This window comes from Etheostoma spectabile, chromosome 23 (assembly GCF_008692095.1).
Source record: "Etheostoma spectabile isolate EspeVRDwgs_2016 chromosome 23, UIUC_Espe_1.0, whole genome shotgun sequence".
Taxonomy (NCBI): Eukaryota; Metazoa; Chordata; class Actinopteri; order Perciformes; family Percidae; genus Etheostoma; species Etheostoma spectabile.
Genome location: NC_045755.1, coordinates 5,714,296 through 5,735,708, shown reverse-complemented (window position 1 = coordinate 5,735,708; position 21,413 = coordinate 5,714,296). Strand labels below are relative to the sequence as shown.

Sequence of the window (21,413 nt, the reverse complement as noted above, 5' to 3'; positions counted from 1 at the left end):
TTGAAATGTTGCTGTTTTCATGAATACAAAAGTTGGGTGCCCCTCTCCCCTAGAGCAAAAAAAATTGGATGACCCTCCCCTATTTTCTTCCGGTGGTCCATTCCATAAATACCAAACGGTCCCTAAGCTAATTTCTTGTCTGCAAACAGTTGCCTGTTTAGACATCCAGCAGATACAGAGCAATCTTAGCATTCATGTGATGACTGAAATCCAATATTCACTCTACTTTTAGATCTGTTTTCTCCACCAACTCTTAAGGGGACTATCTTGCACTTTAGCTGCTAAATATTCAACGTAATCAGCGGGTAACTTTGTCTGTGTACTATTTGGTGCTGGGCAGGACGCGTATTGTGTGTTTATCGGAGCCTTTTCACTGAAACAGCTGCCTGCTACATCTGGAAATGAGGTTGATGAGTTGGGTGAGCCTGAACCAAAACAATAAACAGTAAAGGTTGTGGGCAATAAAACCAAAACAATGATCTGAAACAATCTCCGTAGAGCTGAGGGGACCTACAGAGTTGGGTGACAATTTTGTGTGGGTTTGTCTCTATGTGCGACCCCTTTCACATTACACAAGATTATGTGATCCATTGTTGTAAAAAAAACAAAACAGTTGTTGCAGCTTTAATGATCGTAACAAAAGATATTAATGATTTTTAGCAATTTACACTTCCACAATTGCTTTGACTTGTTGAAGTGTATGTGTGTACATGTGAGAATGTATTAACTGCATTACACAATAACCTATGCATGCCGCTGTATGAGTAAACAATGTATTTATTTGTTTATGTCTCTCCAGCACACAGCCATGCTATTCAGGTGTGTGAAATAGTGGCTGTCCACAAGACCAAAGATGATGACAGCAAAGAGACCAGGAAGAGTCAGAAAAAAACAAAGCAGCACCCCCAGCTGTATCCCCACGCATTCACAGGTATTTAACCTATACTGATATACACACACACACACACACAAAATAAAGGGACATTACACTGATTTTGCACCTCAAAGTCAATTTGCCTGTTGTGGGGAGTAATACTCGGCATCTGAACACAGTTGTATAATTTTCTTTTTGTGGTTCTGCAGGAGTTTTGTAAAATCTGAGAAAATGACAAGTTGCATTATGGCAAGTGTAGGATCCAGAATGTTAGGGGTTGACTATTATAATGAACTAAAACACAGGATATCTCATCCATTTTTCTTCTTACTGTGTCTTTCACAAGTCCTCCATCTTTATGGAAGTCCAATACTAAATAGCTGAGGTGCCGCTTTGAGAAATAGATAGTGTCTTTTGTTTCTTCCAACAAAATTGCCTGAAGCCAGTTTTGATCACTGTCGCTTTCATTTTATTATAGTAGGTTAATGCCAAATCACAGTTACATTTTGAGTAAGTGTGCCAAAAGACTCAGCTCCACCAATCGCAAATGATCTGACACTGGAAATAAGCCTGTAGACAGCTCCACAGTCTGAAAGTAATGCAATAACAAGAGAGTCCCTCATACCTCAGCCGGCTGGGTCTAAGATGGCAGCAAGCCAGTGACTTATGGGCTAAAGCTTAATTTTGAGCCATTAGATTATATCCAAACAAGATCGGATTTACATTATTTATCACAGCCAAATGTTAAAAATTACCTCACTAATGTGAGCTTTTACTGGCATTAGAGTGTGTCAAGCCTGACACGACTGCATTCCCACGATCTGTGGAAACTTGGCTTCAAAGACATCCCGTCACTTACATCCTGATTATGTAACTTATTAAAGGATGATTTCACACCCACTCTAAACGTCTCGTTCCCTACCCCGCTGCAAGTATGAGTAAGTGAGTGTAAGTGATTTGGACTTGCCTGAAAAGTTTACTTTTCTATCTGATAAAAAGAATGCTTAGTGTGCTAATTTGACTTTGAAATGCTAAGGGAGTGAATCTGCTGTCAAAGTGCTTAGTGAGTGATTTTTTTTTTGCTCCTTTGTGTAAATATTTCAGTAATGTTTCTGGCAGGATATTATGTGACTCCATCTTGAGTTTTTTGTCTGACTATCAGTAGAGCCCTGTTTTACTTCACTGACTACTTCATTTCTCACATGCACTCATTTATTACACACTCCTGTAACTGATTGACCTGGCTGGTAAGGATAAAGCCAGGCCAAGTCTGCACCATAGCAAAGCCAGGTAGCACTGATAGTAGTCTGTGCAAAATGGCCGAGTAGACAAACTTTGATATGTAAAAATATCTGCTCTAGTGCCCAGAAATACTCTCCAAATTACAGTAGAAGTCAAAAACAAGGATTGGTGTTTCACAGTAGATAATATCCAGGAAGTTAAGGCTTTTTTTTTAGCACATTTGGTGTTATCTTTAGAAATCATATCAGGAATTATTTTGTTTTAGTGATAGCATCTTGCCTCTATTTATGCTCCTTTTCCATTCTTGTTCTTCTAAGAACTATGTGGTGTTGGTTTGTAATGGTAAGTGTTTAGAGTGGAACAGAAAGGTTGACAGTCTAAACTGTGTGTTTATCAGCAGACTAAACCTCAAAATGTTTTTGTGGAATGTAAATGTGAGCCATTACCAGTGAGTACGCCTATGACAAATAGTGTTAACTAATCATATTCTTTTTCTCACATTCTGTCCCTTCCTTCTGTTTTGTTCTTCCACAGTTTTCTACATTAGCAGAACAAGGCAGCACCAGTGGCGGTGTGATGATGTTACTTTCCACTCTGCCAATCAGGGACTCTGCGAGCAGTGGATCCAAGTTATTAATGAGCAACTGTCATTACTCAGTATGTAACTGTTTAATGATGTTCTCTAAAAGACTTGGTAATGTACTGTACTTTGATCAGTTTATTGACTAGGCTCCATAAAAGTGCCACGTATTGGGAATCTGGCTTGGTGAGTACTAGGACTAATAGAAAGTGGAGTACACACGTCATTAATCTGCACTACAAAGAGACAAAGTGCAACTGTAACTGTAGGAAAAAATTATTCAGTAGCACATTGGTCACGTAAAAATAGCAGTTGAGGCAAAGCTTATTGATTTTAGCAACGTGGGTTCCATGCCAAACACAAATTTAATTTAGAGATGGCTACCTGTTGTTCTTCAGGCTGAGATTAGACTGTAGTATGTTGTGCTGCACAGTTTATTCTGCATGGAGGGAACCAGTATTCTGGGAAGATCAGACTGTTTATTTCTTGAGCAATTTCAATAGCTGTCAGCAATGTAAGGGATATGCAATACAATCTTTTTTTTCTGAGTGGTTTACGGACAACTTTACTGGGACGCCACCATACCGTACCTAAAATAAGTTACTGTAGAGCCCAAGGAAGACCTCTGAAACTGGAAAAGGATGCTTTTATTGTGTGCTATATCAATAGTGTTTGAGTAAACAAAGTGGAAATTTTATAAATGAACAGCCTACAGATTAATATCACAAAGCTCAAGACACTGTAATAATAAAGATTAGGTTATTGGTACACAGTGGAAGTCTAAGTCTAAGTCTATTCAGTTCATATTTTCTGTTTCAGACCAAACCGTAGATCATTAAAGCTTTCAAGACAAGTCTTATTGGAAAATGAGCTCTTCTACTCCTTAACCATACTGTAAAGAAAGTGTGCATTATTGCCTATAAAAAAACATGTCATTTTTGTCGGTGGTATCGATGCCCTCAGGAGAGCCCAGAGGCAAACCTACAATATAGTTTGTCCTCCTGCGTTTCTCTTCTAGACAGTACCTCACAGGCATAGACATAAAGAAAGGAGCCTGCAACAGCAGTCTGACAAAATATATGGTGGTATTACAAACATAAAAAGAGGTGTACTAAAAATATCTTTGGCTGGCATGAAGAGGATGTCCGTATTATTGTTTGCGTCCATCTTACTGTCCTGATGTGCTCCAAAGAATCTGCACAACTGTCTCCTATATGTTAACATGCTTTTTAAACACAAAATAACTCTGGACTGAAAATGTACATATCAGCACATCATCAACCACATTTTTCATTTTGGAAGAAAATAAAAAATGTTCAACCTGAAGATGTAAGAAATTTAATATATAGGTTAAAATGATGAATTAACATATTACATGACCAGAAACATATTAGTAACAACATAGAGCTTTTTACATGTTTGACCTAGTACAGTGCTTTACACTTAAAATGCAATTGCAAAGAGATTACGCGATTGAGTTCTACAGGATTTATTATATAACTAGCAGGTGAAAATAAGGCTGTAAAATGGGTTTAACCCATAGGAAATGGTCTACTTAGCCCCATTTGGTCTGGCAGGATGAATCAATTCAACAAAAATTAACTGCATTCTGTGAAGATGAAACCTTAGTGTGTTCAATAGTGTTAATCTCCTCCACAAGTACACCTTTACATCACCCATTGACAATCCATTTATGTAATCTAATGGAACTTTTGTCTTATTGCCAAACAATATTGCACCCTGTATTTCTTTGTGCTCATTTAACTCTTGATCCCAATCCATACATTTTCAATTGGAGCAGCTGCTGTATCTCAGTTTGTTGTCCTAAATGCAGTCTTCCATAACAGCCATCAACAAGCCATTTAATATTCTCCATTGCAGCACTTTGTGGGTTTATCACCGAATGATGCAGCACCTCTGAATTGCTTCACACTCCTACCATAGTCAGTAGACACACCATTTATTTCGTGAGCGGCGTGTTTTTGGAGACCAGTCAGTTTGACTGAGCATTTTGAGAAAGGTCTCTGGTTAATGAAAACTTTATCAAGCTGCTGTCAGTTACACATTTGTAAAAAAAAAAAAAGTAAACAGTCTTTTTAATGATTATCTCATTCCCCTCACTCACTTTCCAGCCAACCGACCAAAGAGCCTTCTGGTGTACATCAATCCCTACGGAGGAAAGAGGCGTGGGAGGCGTATTTACGAGCAGAAGGTGGCTCCACTGTTTCGCCGCGCCTGCATCTTAGCTGACGTGATTGGTGGGTCCCTATCAGTAGCGTTCCTTAACATTTAAATAAAAAATGAGTCTTGATGGCCGCCGTATAGATCTCCACTGCCACCATGGCCTCTCTAAGGGACCAAAGAGGCTTGCAAGGATATGATTTGGCTTATAGTGCCATTAATCATGCCACCACCTTAATGGAAGCAGTGATAGTTGATAAGCTTGGGTATCCAAACACATCTATTATTCAATAAGTGTTTGCTACAGCTACACACAGTCTGGGGTATTGATGGTCTATCAATAGTGAATAGTATTCACTCTGGGCTTCCTACAGCTGCTGTGGATTGCAGGATTGTTTTTGTGTTATTAGTATATGCCTGGAAAACAGATTTACTGTTGAAATCTTGTTTTTGTTGGCCCAGAGCTCATTTTGCCAGCTAATATACAATAGCTGAATTAGCTTGTTGTGTGCCACTATGCCTTTGCTTTTTCTGAACATTAATCTGCACAACGACCGAGTCCCAATGTTTCAAAAGTGCAGCACTTTTCCTTCCTTTTTATTTCAAAATGCCAGTAAATGCATGCTCGTCAGGCCACAAAGATTCCAGTTATTTTGTCTGTATGTTCTCTTTCATAGAAATTGCACTAACACTTGCCATTTGATTTGTTTCCATAGTTACAGAGCGAGCCAATCATGCCAGGGACCACTTGAAGACGGAGGCCAATCTAGATAAATATGACGGGTGAGTACTCAAGCTCGGTAGCTGCTGCTTTCAGGCATTAAACACCGGTTCTTCTCTGTGACATGAAGTTGACTCATGTCTGTTCATATTGTAGCAATGCCTTTTTAGAGACTCTCCCACAGATGTGTATCAATTATCACATTTTAGGAGTTTGTTATGGGGCCCTGTTTGGCTGTAATCTGTGGTGTGTCAGATTTTAATGACTGAGACAAAGCCCTGTGTTGTTTTTACACTCAACTAGTATTCTAATGTTCTCACACGTTGGCTTGCATTTCCTTGTACAGAATTGTAATGACCTAATGTGATTTTTGATCAGTGTTTATCTATTTAGATCACTATTTCCTAACAGTTGGCAGATAAACATCTGTGGACATTTTGGTAGTGTAAGACAGAGATGCTGTTTTAATCCTTCCTGCATTTCTTTCCCCCTTTAACTTCTTATTCAAGTGTGAGCCAATTAAGATTTTAACCTGAAGAATGGCACTAGAGGAAAAAGTTGAAGAATCACCAAAATGATTAGAATTCATCCTGAGGAATATGTGTACCAAAATCCATAGCAATACATTCAGTAGTTAAGACATTTCATGCAAAACCGCAAACATCATGCTCATCTGGAAACGATGAATGTCTGTATGAGATGTTGGTACAATCAGTAGTACAATAGTATCTGAGAATCACCTTAGCGCAATTCGCATACAAATTGAAACATTATATGCTTTTGAAATATTTGACCTAAAAGTAGCTTGTAGACACAATAGTAAAAGACCCAGGAAAGATCTCTGTGGTACTCCATGAGTTGAATGGGTAGTGGAGGATTGATGATCTCTATACAACACAAAACTTCCCTACAGAGAGATGGAAATACAATCTTTTATCCTGGTATGCTTATTCAATGCTTAAAGTATTAAATTAAAATCAAGAGGTAGCAAAAGCAGCAGGTCAGATCTAAAGGCAATAAAACAGATGTCACTAGGAATGTGTATTAGAATTTCACAAATTTACAATAACTGTACAATAAATCTAAATCACCCAAATAAGTCACATAACTTTGTTTTTTGACAATTGTACATGATACTGCAGCTCAAAAAAATGCAATGATAAAGTGCAGCTCATACCTTAACATTAGGGGCATCAAGAACATGAACTGTCTTTCCCTGCTAAGTGCCCCGTTATCTCCAGCGTCTATCCAGCAGGTATTTAGTCCAGCAGAGCAGGGTTAGGGTCCATTATGTTTTTACTCTGCAGTTCATATAGTTTATAGTGCTATTTCTGTAAGGTTTTGATATAGACTTAAAAAAAGATGTAATGCTGGGTGGCACATAGTGATATTCTTATTTATTGAATGCTTTCACCTTTGCTCCTGCTGCCCACTGGTATTATTGTCAAAATGTTCTGGCTATGTAGTAGTTTCTAATCCTAAATCTATGCTTTATCGCAAACAGATGAACATGTTTGAACTCCGTATGTGGCATTCACACAGGCTACCTGTATGACCTTAAACAATCATGTTCAAATGTGTCACAGAACTCATGTCAAACTTGTGTAAATTGTTAATATCATTTCTTTGTCCAGGGTGGTGTGTGTGGGTGGAGATGGGATGTTCAGTGAGATCCTGCATGGGTTGATCACCAGGACCCAAACAGACAATAAAGTCGACCATAACCAACCAGATGCTGAGTTGGTGCCGTGTTCTCTACACATAGGGATCATCCCTGCCGGTGAGTTTTGGTCATTATATCACATAAAAACATACACAGGGCTTGGAAACAGCAGTGCATAAGGAATTGTTTTGGTGATAATGATCTATAAATAGCATATTAAAGGAATTTAACTTTGGTGTTATCTAGTTTTAGTTAAAAGCTTTAAAAGAAATAGTTAGTTTTAGGAAATATGCAATTTGCCATGAGTTAGAGAAGAAGATAAGAGCGATATGACACCAATGTTCCAACTAACATAGTAATATGGAGTATGAATGTAAAAGAACAAAAAGAATATTGACACCACCATTTGTGTACGATAAAAATGAAGCTACAGACAGCAGCCGGTTAACATAGCTTAGCATAAAGACTGGAAAAATGGGGAAAACAGATTAGCTTGGCTCTATCCAAATGTAACAAAAACAGCCAACAAGCACCTCTAAAGCTCTCAAATTAACAGGTTCTGTCTGTTTAATCTACACAATTGTCAAAGCGTAAAGATTACATGTGATTTTACGTGGGGTGCTTGGCCATTTCTTGGCCTTGGAGCTGTAACTAAGTTCTAAGCTAACCTACTTTAAGCTAACTGCTGCTGTAGCCCCATGTTTAACTGACAGATATGAGATTGGTACCAATTTTCCTATCTAATTGTTAGCAATAAAACAAGCTTTGTGAAATTACACCAATGTTAAATTGCATCTCAGTAAAGGTTAGAAAATGTCAACTGGAATTGTTTACATGAGATGCACAACTCCTACAAGATATTTAGCATTTTTGTGCTCTTATGGCTGCAAACAATTTGATGTGAATGTATACAAAACACACCATGGAGAAAGGAAATAAAATGAATGACAAATATATTAAAGTAAAATTCTGGCCTAGAATTGCATGCACTTTTTGGCCTGTTATTTTTCTATGAACTACATAAACTTCACAGGTAAACACAACAACTCGGGATCTAACTTTTCCAGAATCAGAACAAATGCTTCTTTTAAAGCGCACCATTTTGCCTTTACATTCAGTCACATGTCAAAAATAAATAAATAAATAAGGAAAGAAAGACACCACTTCTTTCCCCCATTAGTCTTTGTAGAACATAATGTAATGATGACATGACATGTTATAGTTTGCCTAAAGGACACCAACATTTATTTTGTTCGATTACTCAATCATAGAGGAAATAACACATAAAAAAAGTCTTGCAGTCAAATTGTACATTTACTGTATATTTAGTGTATCCCTTTGACATTCTATATTCTCAGATACTTTAATAGATTATGTTTCGTCAAGATAAGTGTTGCATGATAAATTTCAAGCTTATTTCTTGAATTGTACAGAAGAGTTGCTGGAGTTTCAAAAAGGCTCGCTCTTGGATAAAAAGCCCACTTAACAGAAATGTTATTGATTTCAATATTAAAGAACCACAGCCTTGGGGTTTGCCGAGTTACATAAGAGAATCTCTATGGCAACAGGGCAGGGGGTCCATCAGGGGCCTGCGGAGGGTCAGCCATTCCCAGCGTCATAAATGGGAACGTGTTGTGTGACATTTTGAAATCAGTGTAATTTTCATAAGGATTGAAATACAGTGCATGGAGACCAATGTGAGGCTATCTGTTGCTCAGCTTGATTGTAATAGCAGAGGGTTTTGAAAAATAAATAAAAAAATGGCTGGGGACACAGTCAATTATTTTTAGACAACTATGACTTGGTTGTGTAGACTCAATTTTCCTTGCCATGTTAGTGTGTAAAATATTTTCATATGATTGCATAAAGGTCTAACATCTTGTCACTACAGTACACCTCAGTTCAGATACTTCAAGCTGTCTGTGAAAACTCAAGGCGGCAGGGATAATAACTCTCAAGTAGATATACAATAGTTGTTCGAAAGATGTTTTAAAATGGCACTGGTATGCCATTTAAGGCAAGAGTTAAACAAACCATGAAATGGCCAAGGCCAACCTTTCCTAAGTGCTTGTAAACTCAAAGCAAGTTTTTGCCACCCCTTCAAGAGCATTGACTAAGCACAGGCATGTTGATGAGCAATAGATTGTTTTTTTCCCTTTTCTCTCATCTTTCTACTGTAGACTTTCTAAAAAGGGATAAAACGCCTCAATTAACAATCATTCATCTCCCTTGATTGTGAAACAGTTTATAACTTTCTTTATTTAAAGTGCCAGTAATGTCTCAAATATTGACGTTAATGTAAAATGTTGAACATCCTGGCGCATACACTTTTGCTATAGAAGAATAGCAGGCATTGAGCTTTTGCAACAAATGCCACCATGTGCGATGTGACCATAAACTTAAATGGTTTGTAGATCTGTGGTTCTTTGTCCCCTAGGTGTGATTTATGATTTTATCAATTTAAAAATTGTTGTGAAAGTTATATGCATGTGTCAGCAAGATATCAAAGTCTTCTATGCCAAGGTTCAAATTAAGAGCCATGAACTCATGAGCGGTCATGTCCACAAATGCTGAATTGTCTAATGACATCTTTCTGTACTACTGATTTTAGATAATATGATCTGAAAAGAAATGTCAGCTAATCCAGACACATCAAAAGTAGGTTATGTTAATGAAATAACTAAAATTACATGTTGTTCAAAGGCCCACTTGTCTAGTTCAAAAGGGTTCACTGCTTTCATAATACACAGTCACAAGTGCAGTTATAAATACATTCATGTACTGAGGATTCAAATAGCAAAAATATAATTTTGGGGGCAGCACCAAAAAGCATCTAGACTCCATTGTTGTCCCTGTGATAAAGATGATTTTACTGCAAAGATGATCTTACTGGCAAGACAGTTTTGGGGACGATGCAGATAAAAACTGGAGCTTCTCCGCTGAGGATATGACTTTTGACAGTTTATGCTCTCTCCTCTGAATATGCCAACAGGCTACTGCGGTTGAGTAAAGTAAGAGGAATAAAACATTGAACATCTGAGCACGGAACAGCATAGAACATCTGTGTGCGCCACTTAAATCCATTCAAAGTCAGTTGGCTTTTACTGGTTAGCTTTAAAAGACTCAAACAGCATATGTCACAGGGGTTTTTTTTATTTATTTTTTTACACTCAGCAAAACAGTAGAGAGTGTGGCACTGTCAGCAGCAATAGGAAAGTGTTTGGATTTGATTATAAAACTCGGAGAGGAAGAAGCAATGGCCAGATAAGTGATATTCATAGAAAGCTAGAGAGTGCGCTCATCTTCATACTCATCTGTGTGTCCGCTGCCGAATGACGAGCCTGATTCCTCTGTCACGCTTCTGTGAGCCAGCTCAAAACATCACTAGTTAGCTCTCACTCTCTTTTCTCCCTCACTCTCTCCGTCTTTTATCAGTAGCAGTAGGTCCATTTCACCACTTGAAGATGATCAAAGTTGGGCAGATAGGTCTGAAATTACGCCATGTGGTGCAGAAAGAGAGATAGAGCCTTTATACCTCTCGAGTTGAAAGATGTAATATCAAACTCAACAGTTCTCTCAAGGCAGGGGATGCCTCTTATCCCTCATTTGTTGGCTGAAGAGAGCTGATGATAGTCCGGGACTTGGAGCTATCCTATTAGTTCACTTTATGACTGAAACGTCTCCTTACTTCCGCCTAATAAAATCATTCAACTGAGTTCTTTGTACTTGGTTGCTTTTAAAAGTCATGTTACTCCACCAAGGACCACATCTTTTATGGCTGGTTTCAAATATGAATAAGATATGTTCACATTTTATTTACATCATTGCAGCATTCTCCGCCAATAGAGTCTCACAACATGCTTGTACAGTCTAGTCTTATTAGTGTAGATAGCAAGATCTTTGAAGACACATTGTTACTCTAAGAATATTAATGACACTATGTGTTGACTGTTCTTCAGAGTCTAGTAATAGAAAGCACATCTTAAAAAAAATAAAAAAATCATAGTAATATCAATGTGATATTGTATCAGAAGGCATGTGCAAATTTCCCCAGTTGGTCTAACCAAACACCACTCGTCATTTTTAGGTTTTTAAAGTTATTTCCCTAAGATTAAATGATTGAAACAAGCATTTGATTAAATTCCTGTCTGCATGACGGTTGAACCGTCCCTGCAGCAACAAACTGGGTTAGGCAACCGGCCAGACTAGAACTGGTGCATGCAAATAATGAGATAAGGAAATGACACTCTTTTTATTTCCTTATCCTTATTAGCCCCACCAAGAGGTTTACATTTGTGGTTTGTAGTGACCTGATAATTGTAAGACCAATTTTTTAGTTTGTCAAATTCTTTGGTTTATGACCAAACTAATGACATTCCCATCAGCTCCAACTGTTATTTGTACTCAGTGCTAATTAGCAAATGTTAGCCAGCTAACACGCCACACTAAGTTGGTGAACATGGTAAATATTATAGCAGCTACAAATCAGCATGTTAGCATTGCCATTGTGGGCATGTTATCATGCTGAAATTAGCATTTAGCTAAGCTGACAGAGCTGCTAGCATTACTGTAGAGTCTTTTTATGTGCATGCATCCCAGTAGGTATTTGCAAAAAAGTTTTTTTACATACCAATAAAGTTTTTCTGTTGACACAAGTTGTTGTTTTTTGGAAAACTGACAATCAGGCAGCAGGATGTCTACCACAATTACTTTTTAATTGCTAACACAGAGACACCAAAGTTAGACAAAAATTTCTACACATTACGGCTCTAAATTAAATTTAAAGCCGATATGTAGGCTATGAAAAAATATTTTTGTATTTACTTTTTAGTGAAAACAATGTACTGTACGTGCAAGCTAAGTTAAGACATTTTTCCCATAACAGTTTCTTCAACATGTCTACACCGGTGCTATAATGAGTGACCATCGACCTGTGTGTCTCTTATCCGACAGGGTCCACTGATTGTATCTGTTTTGCCACAGTGGGAACCAACGATCCAGTTACTTCTGCTTTACACATCATTGTGGGTAAGTAAGTAACTGAAAGACTCATAGGACTTAAAGAGGACTTACAGCATGCAATGTGTCAGGGTGGCATGCTGTTTCAATTTTCTGAGATGAAGTGTTGTATTGGAAGCTACAAACAACAGGCGGTTATTACAGCAACTGTTTTCACTTTCATGCCCATGTGTTTGTTGTGGTAACAAAGCAGGGAGTTGCTTTTTACAACTCTACTGGGTGTTTCTTAACAGGTGATTCCCAGCCGATGGACGTGTGTTCAGTTCACCACAATGACAGCTTTCTTAGATACTCAGTCTCATTGCTTGGCTACGGTTTCTATGGTGATATACTGACAGACAGCGAGAAGAAGAGATGGCTGGGTCCTGCTAGATATGACCTGTCAGGTATGAGGGCCATCATTTTCTTGACTTGAATGACTCTTCAAGGCTAAGCCTACCTACACACTTTAACCTTTTTTTTTGTTAAACCCTTGGCTCACTGATCTCTGAGCTAACTGACTTCGCACCTGCTTATTTTAAATGGAACGTAACCCGGTTACGGTTACATTGCTCCGGGTCCAGACTTTGAAGGATTAAAGATAAAAATCTAACACACATTTTTAGACTTGTGGATTTAGTACAAGCATTTGTGTAGCTCAGTAGTGGGACTCACTAACACCTCTTCCCACTGGGGCTGCACATAAATACTTGCACACATTGTGTTGTAATATGCTTTAATAAAAGACACCAGCCTAATGATTTAAGTTATGAAACTGAGCTAAATTAATCTGGGGGCCACCGGCACAGATGACAATTATTTAAAGCATTTGTAGAACAAGTTCTGAATGTGTGTGAAAGAAGAACCTAAACCTTTACACAATGCTTGATTATAAATCTAACCTATTCTAATTCCATCTGCTTGTGCACGTACAGGCTAATGTTGAAAAAACAAAACCAAGAACCTACAGCGACGGTAGTAGCTCTGTGAGGCTGTAATTAGGCACAGTGGTGCTTTGAGATACATGCTAATGTTGCAATGACAATGGTAACAACCTAATGCTAAGCAGTTATAATACTAAGCATGTTTGCCATCTTAGTTCAGTGTGTCCACTAAGCCTAAAGCACAGCTGAGGCTCATGGGAACGTTATTGCCACTTTTATCGTAATCCAAAGTGTCAAACCCATGGTGGCACTAGAGGTAAAGTGAGGGAATTGATGGAATTCATCCTCCAGGGACCATGAATGTCTGATGAGTATAGGCCACCATTAATTCTATTATATTAGTAGAAGTCTGCATGTTTCAAGCATAGAACTGGGTATGCATGGTTTGTAAATGAGGCCCCAGGGCCACTGAACACAACATGGCTTTTAAATACTTTGACTATAGCATCATCATCAGACTTTGCTGAAAATATATAAACCTACAACAACCGCTAGAGAATCACATAATTTGAATTTTTTTTAAAAAAAGAGAAGAATAGTTGTCAAATTAGTTTTGCAGATGTGTTGCTTTAGGACTTTTACTCTGAATTGTTTTGTCAGGTATAATTAAAGTTCAATCAAACACAACAAGTACAACATTTTGACATGCATTCTGGTGTTTTGTTCCAGGGGTAAAAACCTTTCTGAGTCACAACTATTACGAAGGCAGAATCTCTTTCCTCCCCGCTAAGAACAACAACGGGGACCCCAGGGATAAGCTGCAGTGTCTATCCGGGTAAATAAAGCATCAGAGCTATCCATTTCTACAGCTTTCCGCCACTCAATGTGCTAACTTATCTGACACACTTCAATAGTAGCAGTGCACCTGTCAGAGCTTAAATGGGATAGTTTACTTTGTCAGGAAGCCCATCTGATTTATTGTGGACCAAGAGCCCATTCAGTCTTTACCAAAAAAGCATTTGTCTAATGCTTTGTTTTTGTTGATGCTGGGCGCAGACGTTGTTTGCATTTGTTATGGGGACTGAACGTGGCTGAAAACCATTAATCTGTAAAGTGCCGTGCTTCCTGACAACTTATTTAAGCATTGAAAGAGACATGATGATACCACAAAAGGCTTTGCTGGGTGTAGACTTCTTTGAGCATTTTTGACAAACTACTATATTTTAAATAGCTAAACACAATACAAGTCATTTTAAGCTGGACTGAATTTATTCCCTCCTAATGAGACATCTAAGCTAGTTAAAACCTTGAATGACACAGCAGCACTGACCGTTTGATGATTGTAAAGCAAGGTTACGCTGATATTTCAGGTGCCGCATTTGTCAGCACAAGCCCTCATCAACGGACACACAGTGGGAGATGTCAGAGGAGAAGGAAAAGTCTGATAAAGGTACGTGTACACCAAATGTGTCAGATTTATCACACCGAAAAGCATTTGTCATTTCTCTGCCATGTTTGTGCATTTTGAAACCACTTCTAGAAATCTGAGATGTGTGAAAATGAGTATTTCTAAAAGGTTGTCGTTTGAGAGAAAATAAGACATAAAAACAAAGAAGATGATACAATCACACACTAGCTCTCTTTTCCCTTGAAGTCACACATACACACACACACATACAAATCACCAGGGGAGATTTACATTCTGCAGTACCTGAGTTGGACTGAGTGTAAATAACAACATCATCTTCCCCTTTTCAAAGATCTCCCATTTTCAGTTGGGGTTGTTTTTCTCCCGCGGCACGGCAACATTGTTGATGAGATTCTTGATGAGTTATTGACGAGAAAATATAAACTGATTTTAGTGACATGTGCCCCTCCGGAGCCTTTATCTCAATTTCCCAATCAACACACACAAGGCTGGTGTCTGTCCACTCAGCCTTGAGTAGGAAAGCATCACCCCCCACCCTTCTGGAAGCAGATGAAATACTGACTTGTGTGTGTATGTGCACCGGTGCATGCTTGTGTGTGTAAGTGGAGCTTCAAATATGCAGAGTGTGTTTTTTTTTCTGTCTAATTAGTGTCATTATATTACATTTTACATTTTCATTACAATACATCTTGACCTGGCTATCTGGGACTTCATATGGAGTGTGTATATGTTTTTCCTGTCTTAATATAAAAGCAAGTGCAACCTGTTTGCGTGTGATGTGTGACACACTACCACTAATCAGGAAAGAATTTGGCTTTGCCAGCTCTGACAGGGGGTTTGTCTCATGCCAGTGCTGCAGTTTGTTTTGCGATTTAATGTTTTTTTTTTTTCCCCTCCTTTCTGGCGAGGGAAATCTCAGACAACTGCTAAATCAATGAGGCACGACACTCTCCCTCTCTGCAAATGAGCCAGCTTCTCCTCCAAAAGCAAATACTCATTTGGAAACATACTACTAATGCAGAGCCTACAGTCCACAGTTGGATTTGTTTTTTTTTTGTATGTTTTTAGTTTTTTTGTATTCAGCTTTAATCACTGCTTCCCAATTAGAATATTGTTGTTTTTATGTAGCCTCAGCGGGCTTGTTATCATCGGTTTGCGTTATCACCTCTGTAAGTTTGTTTTGCAAAATGAGTGGAAAAGGTAATGAATCGTTTTGCTTTCCGAGATCACATAATTTTCCCTCTGAGGTTTGGACGTCTGTGATCACTTTTTTATGCAGCTTACTCCAATGACTATCCCCCTGGTGACAGGCACTGGCGGCCCCCCCTCTGGGTGACTGCGTCTTTGATACGCCACCATCGCAAACGGTCGCTAATCTCCGAGGAACGGTGCGATGATTTGTGAAGAGCGACCATTGCGTCTGTTATTTCAGATTTAGAGGCCACGTGTGCAATCAGTCATAAAAGGCAAACTCAAGGTTAATCTAATCAGTCTTCTATCTACACGACTCCCGCTTTAGATATTGTGAAACATTCCTTGGCCATATTTAATTGCATTTTAAAACATAAGACATTCAGCTCTCCTGCAAGGTTAACACACACACACACACACTAAAGTTTCATCTTGGCTCACTCATCAGGGTAAAGCTGCTCTGAGAATTCCTGCCAAGACATCTGGATCCTAATGGACCCTCATCAGCATCACTGCTGATGTGTAACAAGCTGGGAACTTAACCTTAAGGTCTCATAAAGCAAAATACCACTATCATTTCAAAACCAGATTCCGCTACTGTTGCTACACAGATTGTTTCAGTCGAACATCAGCACTTCTGGAACAGCCAAACTAGAGCCTGAAAGGAATCAGATTTTTTAGCTTCTACAGTATGTATCTCTTATCTTACTTGCACAAGTAAGAAACTTAAAGCTGGCAGAATTCTACAAACTAAATCTAATGTGGCATGTTTGCAAATGTTGCAGAATTGCAGCTGGCAGTACAGTGTATTCACAGCATCTCAAGGTCTGTTCATTTAAAAGTGTCAATAGCAGATGGAGAGGATTAAACACTGTAGTAAAACATTACTCCAGAAAAGGTGTAAAAACCAATAACTCAACCAGGCATTCCTATCAATTGGAGGTGATTGTAGTTCTGCAGGACTTGATGTTGGTTGGAAACTCAACATTTGGTTACTTTTGATGATTTACCGTGTTTGTTAGTCCCATCGTCAGGCGCATCACTAATGGTCAGCACTTTTATTTAATATTGATTGATTTTTACTTTGAATCAAAGAGAAGTATGCCCAAAAGTACAGCTACGTAAACTGGATGTGTGGTCATACTCCAACTCTTGACACCTCTGTTTCAGATGGCATGGGTGGTTGGAGTGTAATCACTGGAAAGTTTATTGCCATTAATGCGGCCAGTATGAGCTGCGCGTGTCCCCGCAGTCCACAAGGCCTGTCGCCCTCCGCTCACCTCGCCGACGGCACCACAGACCTCATCCTCGTCAGGAAGTGCTCCCGTCTGAACTTCCTCAGACACCTCCTTCGACACACCAACAAAGAAGACCAGGTAGGAGTGAAGGAGTGGTGTTAAAGCATGGCATCTTTAGCTCAGTTCAGCGTATGATTAACTGCGGAGCGCTTCCTAACGTTACCCAATGGGAATAGTACTCAGTTTATGATTTCATACTTCTAAAATAAGTGTACATAAACAGTGTATGAGTCATGCTGTAGAGTACATTTCATAATTGAAATGAGCTGGAGACATTTATGTTATGTTATTTATATCAAGCAGAGATAAGAAAAAAAACACTTCACAAAGAGTGAAGGAATTCACCAAAATAAAAGCAAAACTTGTAAGCCTCCCGTCAATCACTATCCCACTAAATTCAAGTTTTCATCATCAAGAGTTGCTCGATCTGTGCACAGATGAACTGAGAGGGTGTTAAGTCTGTAAAGGAGCGAGCAGAAGGCAGGAGTTTGCCCACTTGCTGTGCTAGCACCTCCATTTGCTGACTCGGCTCAATTTCCCAACTATGGTTCACTTTAGTTCAAATGCCTTAGCCCTAGTGCCTTCCCACGTATCATAAATAACCTCCACCCCGGTCCAGAGAGGCACGGGTAATCGCTGCATCAGGGATATGCTGTAAGGGAGAACAGGCTGATACCAGACTAATGTCCTCTCAGGAAAGCATGTATTGCCAGGGGAAGTCTAGTGATTAGTAATTATTACCTCAGGAAGGACCTCGGGAAATTTATCCAATTTAGAAACATCTTGTAGTAATTTTATCTACAGTAGCTGCCTTGGTTAAAGTGTTCAATTGCAAAGTGTGTTTTGAGCGAACACTGACATCCTGAGGTGAGTTTAAACTTGTGATGAGATTTGATTAGATAGGGAGATTATGTATTGGCAGCTTTGAAATTAATAGGATTTAGTTGTAGAAAAGGCAGACAGTTTAAGACCAAGAACAATAAAGAAAATGTTAGCAGAGCTGCTGTTATCACAGGGAAATTTTGCAACTTTAGGGAAGATTTTACTGCTCTTAGGCGTGTCCACGCAATACCACGGCCCCAATAAAGCATATTAAATCGAGGTGACTGAATTAAATTACAAATCGCTGTGGGCAAAATCAATTTACCAGCATTTTCTGGTGATGCTAAAGCAGAGAGGCCTAAAACGGATTTTATGACAGAGAAGTTGCTCAATATATTAAAAGATCCCATGCCATGATGCTCTTTGGATGCTTTTTTATAGGCCTTAGTGGTCCCCTACTACCATATCCGAAGTCTCTTTCCCAATGTGCCATTTCTGAGTCTGTATTTTTTTGGGGATGTCTCTCTCTCATGGGTGGGCCAAATTCTCTGGGCGGGCAAAGCAGAAAAAGGGGATCGGCCCATCTGAGCTTTCATTTTCTCAAAGGCAGAGCGTGTTGTGGTGCAGGCAGTAAAAGGGCACGACGTGGCGCGTCTCTAGCTTGAGGTCGTCTTTTGCTGCTTCACTTGCAACACAGAAAGGTAGAGAAGTAGTCGTATCAGTACGGCGATTGGGACTTTGCATCTGAGTTCACTTAATATCAGCATCACTGTCCAGCCAAGCGCAGAGAAACAAGGAGTGAGAAGCCACTAAGCGTATTCATGGCCTTGTCAGAAAGCCTTTTAGACAGACCGTCCAGCATGAATGCAAAGCTGCTGCAGTCATAAAGTGGGTCTGATGTGAAATAAATGGCTGTCACTCCGCTTTCGGGATGAGAGAGTGTGAGAACGAGAGCAAAAGAAGGGAATAGAGAGAAAGTGGCACCCCGTGAAGTAGAAGGAGGTATTGCGCCAGGCAGAGCTCAACCTTTCTGCGACACCGAGTAGGATGAAAGGCAATTTTGACAAAATACTTTTCTTTCTTCTTTTTACTCCTCCGTCATTTACAGTTTTTATGTCCTTCCGTTTCATCTGACCTCCTCTCCATCCCTCTATTTTGCATTAGATCTTCTGTTGGCTGTTTTTATTTTTAATCAGAAACGGGGAGGAAGAAAAATAAAGCTACGTGTAGTTTTGCTTTTCATTATAAAATCAGCTGGAGTTCATAGAAAGACAATGGAGGAGAAATTAACTTTTTACCTCACCCGCTATGGAGCTACAAGTAAACTAAAGAAGAGTGGCATGCCAGGAATCGTTTTGCCACCTACTGTGATCATCGTATTTCAGAAAAATAAGCCACTGCCCATTTTCACTGCTATTTTGTGTATATGATTAAGTAGTTCATGGTCAACTCGGGACATTTAAACATTCAAAAAGTTAATGTTTCTAAAAGGCAGCCTGAGTTTTGAATTAACCCAAAGTAGAACCCTAACCCATTTATCCCCCAAAGAAATTATGGTGGCTGTTGATTCTTGATGGATTCATTTGTTTTGATTTTTTTTAAATAAAATCTATCTATCTATCTATCTATCTATCTATCTATCTATCTATACCCACTTTTTAGTTTGACCTCAATCCATCATTAAGTTTAGATACTGTAATGGAGCTTCAGGCTGAGGTACTTAAAAGTATATTTTCTGAAAAGTTAGCTTTCATCTTCAGAATCCAAGTATGTGCTTTCATCACTTGTCTGTAATTGTGTTCTGCATATTTGTTAACTGATTTGTGTGGATACTCAAAATGCATTTGACTCTAAAGAACATTTTTTATTTATCATAAACTGAGAAAACGCCTGTTGTGGTTTGACACTAAATAAAATTGAAAACAACGATGGACTCTTGTGTTCGCACTGCTAATTTTCAAAAGAAACTCTTCAAATGCTTCTGGAGAGTGGCGGTCTTAACCTTTGCACCATCTGTCAACACATCTGTTCCATCCATCTATGCGTCCTTCTCTCCTCCTCCTCCCTTTCATCTATTTCTCATCCATCTCTGCTTTCTTCCCCAGTTTGACCACTCGTTTGTGGAAGTCCACCGGGTGAGGAAGTTTCGTTTCCAGCCACGGCAACATGAGCTGGTTTCACTAGAGGACCTGAGTCAGAGTCCAAAGAAGACAGGCTTCAGTCCCATATGCTCCGCCCAAACAACCTGCAACCACAGCACCTCCCACAGCAGCTGGACCTGCGATGGGGAGATCCTGCCTAACGTTGCCATCCAAGTCAGGTAACTAATCCCAGAATCACCTGAATATACAATCCAACTTCAAACTTGCTGTTATTTGAAGCACTCTAGTCCATACATTTGCATGTCTTGTTAGAAATAAAGTTAACTAAAGTAAACTAAAGAGTCATACTGAGGTGCAAACAAACAAATCAGACATAGTTTCGACTCAGCACTGGCAAAAACAAAAAAATATATTGTCAATTACCAGTAAATGATGAATGTTTTGCCCATATATATGGCTTTTTAATGCTATAAAACTGCAAACAATCATTTTGACTGCTGAAGACAGGCATGGTTCAATCACTTTTCCACTGTGCCAGCTTATTTTGCGTTTTATAAAGCCTGTGACGAATGAATTTACTTTTTGAGGCGATGAAGACAGGCAGAATCATTCTTAGTTTAGGTGAAGACAGGCAAATGGCTTTGAATCAGCACACATAATATTGCAAAAGAGAGTATAATGGAAAAAGCATTGAAATACTTGCAGGGCTCCTACTTCTTGCATCACCATGGTGCTGGAATTCACAGCAAAGACTGTTCTTTTTGTGGATATTACAGATATAATCTTCAGAAAAAGAACAGTCTTTGCTGTGAATTCCAGCACCATGCTCTAAAATGTCCTTGAGTGTCATAACTTAAGGCCTAAGTAGAAATAGATCACGTTCTGTATGCCAGACAGATCTGTATTCACACTTCACTCACACATACAATTCTTAGCCTTGTTAGCTGTGCGGCTCAATAGATGACACGGTTGGTTGGTTGGTTGGGTAGCTGTACTCTGTGTTTAGTGCTAATTAGGAAGTGCTAGCATGCTACCAAACTAAGCTTATATAGTGAACATGGTTAACAGTATGCCTGCTAGCATCACCTTAGAATTATTGTTATTGTCAACAGGTTAGCATTTAGCACAGTACAGTCTCACAGAGCTGCTACCTGGGTTGTTATATTGGAACACTATTTGGTAACAGACAAAGGATCATAAAGGATAAATTCAGTAGACCATTTAGTGACTTTCATATTGCATGCTTGTTTGTCTGGAAAGCAAAACAGGCTATATTGACATATGTCTGTTTCAATCGTCCTGACCAGGCTGTAACTCCATGTATTTCAAGCAAATGCACAAACATCTGTGTTCATAAAATAATTTATGGAAGTGAGACATGGGAAAGTAGTTTTAGAGAGATGAAAATATACTTGGACCCACCAGATA

The 21,413-nt window shown here is 39.0% G+C and overlaps 1 protein-coding gene across 1 annotated transcript in view; it reads left to right on the top strand.

The window, feature by feature from the left end:
* Positions 1–21,413, top strand: part of cerk (ceramide kinase) — a gene marked incomplete in the record, with an annotated part of 57,936 nt that overhangs the window by 32,717 nt on the left and 3,806 nt on the right. The window contains 11 exon segments of the mRNA XM_032505327.1: positions 800–931; positions 2,651–2,773; positions 4,829–4,954; positions 5,594–5,660; positions 7,233–7,378; positions 12,215–12,289; positions 12,514–12,666; positions 13,873–13,978; positions 14,514–14,593; positions 16,934–17,139; positions 19,989–20,203. Of these exon segments, the coding sequence (XP_032361218.1) occupies positions 800–931; positions 2,651–2,773; positions 4,829–4,954; positions 5,594–5,660; positions 7,233–7,378; positions 12,215–12,289; positions 12,514–12,666; positions 13,873–13,978; positions 14,514–14,593; positions 16,934–17,139; positions 19,989–20,203 (1,429 nt within the window).